Source organism: Penaeus vannamei, chromosome 9, assembly GCF_042767895.1.
Source record: "Penaeus vannamei isolate JL-2024 chromosome 9, ASM4276789v1, whole genome shotgun sequence".
NCBI lineage: Eukaryota > Metazoa > Arthropoda > Malacostraca > Decapoda > Penaeidae > Penaeus > Penaeus vannamei.
The window spans coordinates 36832127-36842126 of NC_091557.1; the positions used below are offsets into that span (position 1 = coordinate 36832127).

The 10000-nt window shown below is 38.8% G+C and overlaps 1 protein-coding gene across 9 annotated transcripts in view; it reads right to left on the reverse strand.

The window, feature by feature from the left end:
* Grip (Glutamate receptor interacting protein) overlaps window positions 1–10000 on the reverse strand; it is a 309857-nt gene that overhangs the window by 1601 nt on the left and 298256 nt on the right. For 5 of the 9 annotated variants that reach the window (XM_070125694.1, XM_070125701.1, XM_070125700.1 and 2 more), the window contains 14 exons: window positions 9673–9837; window positions 8230–8399; window positions 6856–7047; window positions 6242–6434; window positions 5691–5908; window positions 5193–5408; window positions 4601–4723; window positions 4072–4230; window positions 3652–3828; window positions 3147–3317; window positions 2356–2469; window positions 1716–1952; window positions 1098–1270; window positions 1–562 (listed from right to left, as the gene is read on the reverse strand). The exon at window positions 1–562 is cut by the window's left edge and continues 1601 nt beyond it. In XM_070125694.1, coding sequence (XP_069981795.1) covers window positions 281–562; window positions 1098–1270; window positions 1716–1952; window positions 2356–2469; window positions 3147–3317; window positions 3652–3828; window positions 4072–4230; window positions 4601–4723; window positions 5193–5408; window positions 5691–5908; window positions 6242–6434; window positions 6856–7047; window positions 8230–8399; window positions 9673–9837 — 2590 coding nt within the window. In that variant the 3' untranslated portion in view covers window positions 1–280. The remainder of the gene's footprint in view (window positions 563–1097; window positions 1271–1715; window positions 1953–2355; window positions 2470–3146; window positions 3318–3651; window positions 3829–4071; window positions 4231–4600; window positions 4724–5192; window positions 5409–5690; window positions 5909–6241; window positions 6435–6855; window positions 7048–8229; window positions 8400–9672; window positions 9838–10000) is intronic. The other 4 variants (XM_070125695.1, XM_070125698.1, XM_070125697.1 and 1 more) reach the window with 4 other exon arrangements.

Below are 10000 nucleotides of genomic sequence, written 5' to 3' on the forward strand. Positions count from 1 at the left end.
GTGCCCTAGAGCCGATAGGAAAAGTTACCTCATGTAGAAGGCATGTAGACACAAATGAAACAAAAATCTACAAACCTATGACTACAATCTAAGGATGAAGACACAAAAAATGCCTTTCTCTTAACAAATACCCAAATAAAGTAATATCTCTCTCATATAAAACATATGTTTACAACGCATTCACAGTCACTTTCAAAAACCAAAAAGGATCAATGAAATAAATACAGCAGAAAATGGAGTAGGATACACCATTCTCTTTATGGGGTATGAGACTAACGGCTCACAGAGTCTTGAGGATCGTTGGTATGGGAGTAAAGGATGGTGTGGGTGAAGAATACGACTCTAACTCTCGATCCCCAAGCTCGTCTTTTTCTCCCATAGCTTCATCTTCTTCTCCTTCATCAATATCATGCCACGTTGGAGAATGAATATCTGAGGAGAAGTCAAGTGTAGGGTTGGCATGTGGGTTCCGTGACACAACAAGCACCAGACGGTCTCCTGCAGCAGCCATCAAGGGAACAGTTAGGCAGCAGTCGAAGTCATGGGTCCGCGTGTCATTCACCTTGAAAAAATTAGAAAAAAGGACTTAGTTGAAGCATGCCAAGACTATATCATGAACCTGTATGCTATATCTGCTCATTCCAAACTTTATTAATGTAATTTTCCTTTTAATTTTGATATATCCAAGCTCTCAAAAAAAATATTTTTTACAGAAAATGATCCTCTTAGGTAGGATGATTTGTGTAGATAGTACTCTAATTTCTTAAACAGTTTCTCTATTTGATTTTCATAAGCTCACTTAATTCTAACCTGTGCAATTTACGCAATATAATTAAAGTTTTATAACTATTTTCTTCAATATCAGTGGAAAAATATTCTAAACAATAAAGAACTGGGTGCATTTCAGATATAATAGCCTTGTTTTTTTATTTCATTTTCATCATTAATTGTCTTCTGTATTTCCATTCACTGTCATTTGCTTTTGTAAAATTTATTTTATTGGTTCATACTTTCGAAGCAAAACAATTATGTAAAAGGCAGACATGCCACTGATAAAATAGTAAAAAGATAGGATAGTGACAGTTACTCATACATACTTGTAAGATTCTGTCATAAGGCTGTAGCATCCCAGATCTATCAGCTGGACCTCCTTTTCGGATCCTGTTAATATACACACCCTTTTCGTATAGACCATCAGACACACTAAATCCAAAGTCTTCATATACACGGTCTTTCATTAGGTTCACTTGGTAAACATGCCCACCACCTGCTGTGATTAAAATATATGGTTAATATTATAATTTAATCAAATCAATGCAAATGTGTTTAAAAATATATGTGAATATTCAGGCAGTTAAGACAAGAAAAAATAGTAGAATTACATCATATAATACACAATAAACATTTTTAAGAGACAGTTATATTAGTAAAGGATCCCAGAGGACAAAATAAATTTAAACATAGTTTAATTTTATTTAATAATAAGCTGGAATTCTATTTTATCTTTGTGTGTAGAGGAAGGTAACCAGATGTTCATGATAAGTTTTGTTTTAAGAAATACATGTAATGAATTAATTACTGAAAGACATACATATGAACATGTATTACTTGATGAAACATGAATATTAATTCTTCAAAAAAGTACAGGTAAACAAACAGGAAAAGATCCACTACACCATAACTTACGCCACAAAAAAGGACATTATAAAACTTACGTGGTGGTGAAGCTGTTCTTGAATATGTTGCTGTGTATGTTAAAGCAGCATTGCTAATGGAATAGCTTCCTTCTTCTTTTGGTTCACTCCCATTACTGCTTGTACTCGTCGCTGGACAGGCTGGACGTCTGCGAGTCGACAGAGTTTGGGTTCGAGATGGTTCTGGTGCTGACCCTACATCAGGCATGGGAGCTTCACTACCAGCCCGTACATCTTTTTTACGTTGGATTACTGTACCTGAAGGTGGAAAATAAAATTCAGTGCATTTCACACATGATTTACACAGGCAATTGAAAAATATGTATGTTCTGTGAAAAAGAATGAGAAAATAAAGGATTAAAACTGTCTTCAAATTACAGCAAAAAGGAAAGGATGAATTAAACAACTCTGAAGATCATCTACCTACATGCTAAAAAAAAAAGTGCATAACTTTGCATTGCTATACACTTATGAATACCTTTTAATCTTCAAAATCAACCAACAACTACAGAAATACAATCCAGTTCCTTCTCTACTCATAATATATAAAAAAACAGCAAATTTTAAATAAAGTTTTCATACCAATACCATACTTCCATATCAGTCTTAAGCTTAAAAGAAGTAAAAAAAAAAATGTTAAGCATAACAACAGCAGTTTCACCTGTATGTCCATGGGGAAGCAGTATCGTAGGAGACTGACGATGATCTCGAAGACCGCAACTCTCACTTATCTGGTTGAGGTCAGCAATCATCTTGTCCCAATCCGTTTTATCTTCTGGTGGGCCATAGATAACATGCCTTAAGCCTTACAAACTCTACATTCTATTGAGGCCCCAGACAGAGGGGATGTTTCTAATAATTTAAATATAAGGGTTTAATATTTCATGAGTATCAAAATGATAAAATCTTTGCAAAGACTGATATGATTTATGCCTTTGCAGTGATATTACCAAAGATAATACTCAGCATAATCTCATGCATTTCCAGGACTTATTACAAAACTGGCATTGAAGCTTCATATTTTACACACTACAAAAGGTCTTAAAATCATATCAAACAGATTGCAAAACATCAAAATGACAGAGAAAATTTTCCACAAAAAAGAAAGAAAGAAAAAAAATCTATCATAGTTTAAAATGACAAATCATGGCAAAATCTAGATCACAGAATCAGAGGAAGGAAAAAAAATTATATTATACATTCAACTATACCAAACACAAGCACAAGCTGCACATGAATATACTGCAAAGGGTTAAATAAGCATTTAAAAGCAATAACATAAACTAATAATTGTCTTCTGTCATCTATAACTATTTATACCAAACAATTATAACAAATATGAACCTGAATAGCAAGAAATCCTTATCAATTAATAAAAGATGAATGAAGACAATGTCCAGAAGCCATAACAATGGTATACTGTATAAATATCCAAATGATCAATTTGCGTACCTGACTGCCCACTGTCAATTGACGGCGGGGGAGAAGGAGACCGCCAAGCATCTCTGACTTCTTCCTCTGTTCTTGTTGATCCTTCTACACCATCTGCATCAGCTGCATTGCTAATGCCAACTTCTTCACGGCCATCGACTCCAGCTCTTCGTCTGACAGTACTGCCACAATCTGGAAACACATTATGTGTAAACACTTTTACAATAGGCTTTACAATTTTACAATTTTTCGTGTGTAAGTACAATGGTATGTGATAATCTATGCAATAATACCTTACTATTATCAAAAAATTACTTCAAATGTTGAAATTATTTAAACATAATTTGAATCTACCATATGAAAGAAACAGGGCCCTTTATCACAGACTAATGATTTTTCTATAAATATGTCCCTCTACAAAATCAAATAATACATCCAAAAAGGGAGAAGAAGAGGAAGAGAATGCACACGCAAAATATCCTGCCTCTACTTTTGCAAGACATTCATAAACAAGCCAGACCCCTACCTGATCTAAAGACAATATCAGATCCAGAATCCCTTTTAGATAATGCTGGAGTAGAGCCAGGAGGAGGAGGGTCCATGCCAGAACTGTCCCAGGACTCTACTGCCGAGTCCACAGACGGGATTGCAGGACCAAAACGTCCCATCCAGTCTTCTCGTGTCAGCTCTTCACTTGGAACACCTATGCAGGGTTGGTGTTAGGAGGCAGTTAATTGTCAACCTTTATGAACAATTTGCGTCTTATTATTATGAATAAGTCACTTTAACTTATGCATTAAAATAAGGTATAATGAGGAGTTTAATTCATTTTGATTTAGATATATGCTGGTAAGTAATTGTTAATAAGGTTCCAAAAAGTGATCACAACACAGATAAACATCTTTTTTTCTTTGTAAAGGGTGTGCATTGGCTTAGCAATAAATACCTGAATCCCTTGGCCGGGAAATTTTTAATGTGACTGTATCACCAGAATTCTGGAGCATCAATATGGCTTCACTGAGAGGCTTCCCCCGGAGAGAGGCACCATTAATTGCAAGAAGGCGGTCACCTACGTGGATGGCACCAGTGCGGTCTGCTAACCCACCTGTAGATACATGTGATGGTCATAAACAAATCAGTGATGAAAAGAGATATATATACATACATACATACATACATACATACATACATACATACATATATATATATATATATATATATATATATATATATATATATATATATATATATATATATATATATATATATATATGACCATTTTTTCTAGCTAATGATCATTAATAAAACTAAAACACACAAGTCATGTTATGTTCTTTGTTTCTTTGTAATAATCAACAAGATATCAACAACTTACAAATGAAACAAACATTATCACTAGAAAAACGTGTACAGTCTTAAATACTTCACCTTGCATTGAAGGTGAAAATATCCCCATAAGAAAAGAAGAATCATACCTGGCGCCAGACCCGCAATGTAAATGGGGTCGAAGGGCTCTTCGCTGCCGGAGATGGTTATCCCAAGGGCGCCTCCGTGTCGTACCAGCTCTACCGTGTATACCACCAGACTACCGCTCTCCTCTGTGTGAGGTGTACAGTTTCTATAAGATCTGGGCACTGAATAACTAACCTGATAAATAAACTTCCACAGGATTAAAAATACATAATTCGTAAACTAAATATTGGTAAACGAAATGTACATAGTTAATTTTACAGGCACTATTTGGCAAGTCTGTATGAACTTTCGTCGTAGTCATGTCAAAACAGTATAGTAGACGAACACAAGCACAAACACAGTCACGTGAACACAAAAATGAAAATGAAACTAGCCACTGTGAGAATTGAAAATAAGCGTGACGTTTCCAACTCTTCTCGTTCCTCATCACACAAAAACCGAAATGGTTTTTGTCTGATGAGGAACTCGAGAAGAGTTCGAAACGTCAAATTATTTTCAATTCTCATTGTGGCTAGTTTCATTTTCAGTATAGTAGACGTTCTGTAACCCAACAGATCGTCTAGTACACTTTTATAGCAAGCGTACAGCACAAACCTGAATATAGTTCATCTTTCTGAACTCGCAGAGTCACAATATCATCACAGCACTGAAGGATGGCCCTAGCATCCTCCAAGGTGAGGTGCTCTAGTCGTGTAGAGTCAATGGCGAGGAGACGGTCGCCCGGTTGCATGGTGCCCGACCTGTGGGCAGGGGACCCACGGACGACCTCGCTGATCAAAAGGGGTTCACCGGATCCCCCTCTGCGCCCTGCTTTTTTTACGTGAATTGGGATTATTAGTATGTGCCGTAGGTGAGTATATTCATTCACTGGTGATCTACCAGAATATTCATTTTTTTGTATATTGGTATGCGCCGTAAATATGTACTTTCTGTCATTGGTGATAAAGAATATTCCTTTTTTTCAAAATATGAGGATTAACTGTTCTGTCTATTTTCTTTTTCATACTGTTATTACACATATCTGACGATATATATAGCCAAATTACGTGCGATTACAAACGCACCCTATGCAAAACAAACACGGGTATTTACCAGTCAGTGTAATTCCAAGGCCGTTGTGTCTCTTCGCTAACTTCACCGCGAATGTTCCGGAAGAAGGAACGACTGAATCAGCAACATCAAACTCGACGTCAAGGGTGACAGTCGGGCGAGAGTTGGCAACCATCTGCGTCACTTCGCTCACCCCTAGACCAGCGACGCTACGCCCGTTCACGCCCATCAGGCGGTCGCCCACGCATATCACGCTGCATCTGTGAGTGGAAAGAATTTGTAATATTGTTCTATTCGTGATTATAGGGAAAATATGTATAACGTATATATGTGTATATATACATACATATATCTATATTTATATATGTATATATATATACATACATATATATCTATATTTATATATGTATATATATACATACATACATACTTACATACATAAATACACACACACACACACACAGAAAACGAAAATCAAACTAACGATAAACGACGAAAACACGAAACCAAGACATCTTTCAAAGAGGTTCAGAATCCACATCCAGAAAATCCTACATACGATTTACACAGAACAAAGGGTGTCCGATGCTCACTTGTCAGCTGGGCCTCCGGGATCTATAGCCGCGATGACCGGTAGTGAAGTGTCCGGGTCCGAAGGATGAGGTGGAGGACGGAAGACGATCCCGTAGCCTCGTCCTTCAACTACGAGGGTGACCGTCAGACACTCCTGGTGACAGACTCCAACGCCGCCCACGCTGCCCCCGGTGGTGTGGGACGAGACGGACCCTGGGTGTGGGAGGAGATATGAAGAGTCCGAGATTTTTATATAATGTAAAGGGAAGATTAAAGATTTGGGTTTAGTTCCGTTCGTTATAATTGATATTCTTTGCTGTGACATGATGTCTACGTTGTTTTGCTTCTAAATCTCCCTTTTGTGTGCAAGGAATGGCCGGGGTGGCCATCCACTGGCAGCGCGCGGGATCGAACGCACGTCAGCAAACTTGCGAGACGACAACGCTAACCACTGCATCAACAGCACAGAGGACTATATGTGTGAATCTTAATCTAGTAACAACATCGGGAGATCATGCAGCCTAACATCGGATAAAACATCATGGACAACGCACAAAAGCTCTACCAATAAAGCTTCATTTAGACGAATCAGTATTTCAATCTTCAAATCTTTAACACAAGTTCGGCCAGGCACCTGTTTCCGCGCGGTCGTTGGGTCTTGTGCGGCGGTTGACCCTCCTCGCGGCCGCTGACCTTGGGCGCTGCGAGGCCAATGTGTTGTAGCTTGACCCCCCTGACATGTAGCCCCCGCTGCCGCCGCCGCCGCTCATGTAGCCGCTGCTGCTTCCTGCGATGCCGTAGAGGTGTGGGAATGCCACGCCCCCTCCTGTAAGAGAATTCCTCCGTCGGGTTTTTGGATCTTGGAATAAAAGAATGCACAAAGACAAGTACACGTGAACTGTTTTCTCTTTCTCTCTCTCTCTCTCTCTCTCTCTCTCTCTCTCTCTCTCTCTCTCTCTCTCTCTCTCTCTCTCTCTCTCTCCCTTCCTCCCTCTCTCTCTCTCTATCTCTATCTCTATCTCTCTTTCTCTCTCTCTCTCTCTCTCTCTCTCTCTCTCTCTCTCTCTCTCTCTCTCTCTCTCTGTGTGTGTCTCTTTCTCTCCCTCTCCCCTCTCCCTCTCCTCTCCCTCTCCCTCTCCCTCTCCTCTCTCTCCTCTCTCTCTCTCCCTCTCTCTACCTCCCCCCTCCCCCCCCCCCTCTCTCTCTCTCTCTCTTCTCTCTCTCTCTCTCTCTCTCTCTCTCTCTCTCTCTCTCTCTCTCTCTCTCTCTCTCTCTCTCTCTCTCTCTAAACACTGTTTTTTTCTAATAAGTACCGTTTTTCTCTCTCCTCCTTCCTCCCACTCACATTTCTTTCCTTCGCTCATCCTTCTCCTACTTTCTGATGAAGATTCAATTCATACTTTTTTCTACATTTTTCACGATGTATTCTAATCTATAATCCACTCTTACTGCCTTCCTCTCAATCCATCTTTCCTTTTTTTCCTTCCTCCCCCTTTTCGTCACATTGCCATCTCTTCCACACTCGCTCTGTCTCTCCCTCTCTCTCTCCATCACTTCTTTCTTTCCTTCCTTCCTTCCTTCCTTCCTTCCTTCCTTCCTTCCTTCCTTCCTTCCTTCCTTCCTTCCTTCCTTCCTCCCTCTTTCCCTTCCTTTGCCATCCTTCTCCCTCCCTCCCTCCTCCTTCTCCTTGACGTCCCTCCCACACTCCCTCCGTCTCTCCTTCCCTCCCTCTCTCCCATTCCTCCTTCTCTTCCTCCCTCCCTCCCTCCCTTTCTCCCCTCCCTCCCTCCCTCTCTCCCTCCTTCCCTCCCTCCCTCCATCTCTACAACCCCCCCTTTCCTCCCTCCATCTCTACCACCCTCCCTTTCTCCCCTCCTTCCCTCCCTCCCTTTCTCCCCTCCTTCCCTCCCTCCTTCCCTTTCCCCCCTCCCTCCCTCCCTCCCTCCCTCCCTTTCTCCCCTCCATCCCTCCCTCCATCCCATTCCTCCCTCACCCCCCAAAACCTCACCTCTCCTGAAGGTCATCCTCGGCTGAGAGGCTGGCGTCGGTATGATCTCGAGGGTGATGTGTGAACCCGATGCCGTCTTCAGCAACTGCGCTGCCTCAGCCACAGTCAGCTGATCGAGTCTCGTCCCGTCTATGGCCGCCACGATGTCGTTCACGCAGAGGGCGCCGCATCTGTCGGTGTTCGGGACAGGTTGGGTGTTGTTGGTGTTATATTTCTAGTGTCGTTTTCATTATTATTATCATCACTCTTATTATTTTAATTATCCTTATCCTTATCATCAGCATCAGCATCATCGTCATTATCAGCATCATCATCATCATTATCTTAATTATTATTATCATTTTCATTATTATCATTTTCATTATCATCCTCTTCATCATCATCATCATTATCATCATCATCATCATCCCCATTCTCATCCTCACTATCATTACCATTATCATTATCATCACTCTCAGGATTATTATCATCATCATTATTATCGCAATCATCTGCATCGTTATCATCAGTATTAAATTATTCTAAAATAGTTATTATTACTCTTATTAACGTCTATCATTATGAATGAATTCCCATGCACAATTACAACTAAAATAATTATTCTAATTACCTCAATTTCCACTTACTGTCGATCTCAACAAAAAATCGAAAATTCTTAAAGTATCTACATGTATAACCAATAATTTTATCCTGATATATTGCATATCAATAACTTTACTGAAACTTGATGAAGTGTAACCCTAGATTTCAGTTGCATTCCTGTCTATTTATAATAATATGTCACGTTACTTAATCCATCTCTCATTAATCATATGCATATTTACTGACGTATTTTATTATTATTTTTTTAGGATTGTGTGAGTTTACCATAAAATATACGGTTCGAACCCATTACTTTATATTTTGTTAAGGATGTAAGATATTTTATTGTGGTTGAATACTTTCCGAGAAATGTTTTTTTGTGAAATTGTCTCCGAGCATAAAAAAATCATAATAATCATAATAATAATAGATAAATAAATATATAAATAGATAAAAAAGAAATGAATAATATCGATTTTTTCTCCAATTGTTCAATACAAAAAAGAAACGAATTTACCTTCACGCTTAAAAAAAAAAAAAAAAAAAAAAAAAAAAAAAAGTAAATCGTCCAAACAGGTTTAAGTAAAATACCTTTTCTCAAAACGAGTAAGCAAATAAAATAAAATCAAATAAAATAAATAATAATAAAAATGAGAAAGAAAGAAAAGAAGGAAAGACAAAAAAAAAAAAAAAATCATCCAAATAATCTTGAACAAAACACCTTTCCTCAAAACTCATAAAAAAAAAGAAAAAAACAAACAAATAAGTAAATAAAAAGAAATAAACAAAAAGTAATAAATAAAAAATAATAAAAAAATAAAAAGTAAAAAAAACTCGGCCCACATAGCACATAGCACACACCTCTCGGCGATGCTGGCCGTCCTAATCGTCTCTATGATGATGGCGTTGGGGTCCGGGTGGGCGTGCGTGAGGGTGATGCCCAGGGACGTTCCCGGGGCACGTTCGATCTCCACCAGCAGCGGCCCGCCCGACGCCCGCACGTTCTCCATCACGGACACGTCATACCTGCGAGGGGGAGAAGGGGAGAGTATGTTGGAGATTATTATTATTTTTTGATTTTTTATTTTTTGATTTATTTATTATTATTATTTTTATTTATTTATTTATTTTTTGAGGGGGTGGGGATGGTCATATTTTTTCCCCTTTTTATTTATTTATTGTTATTATT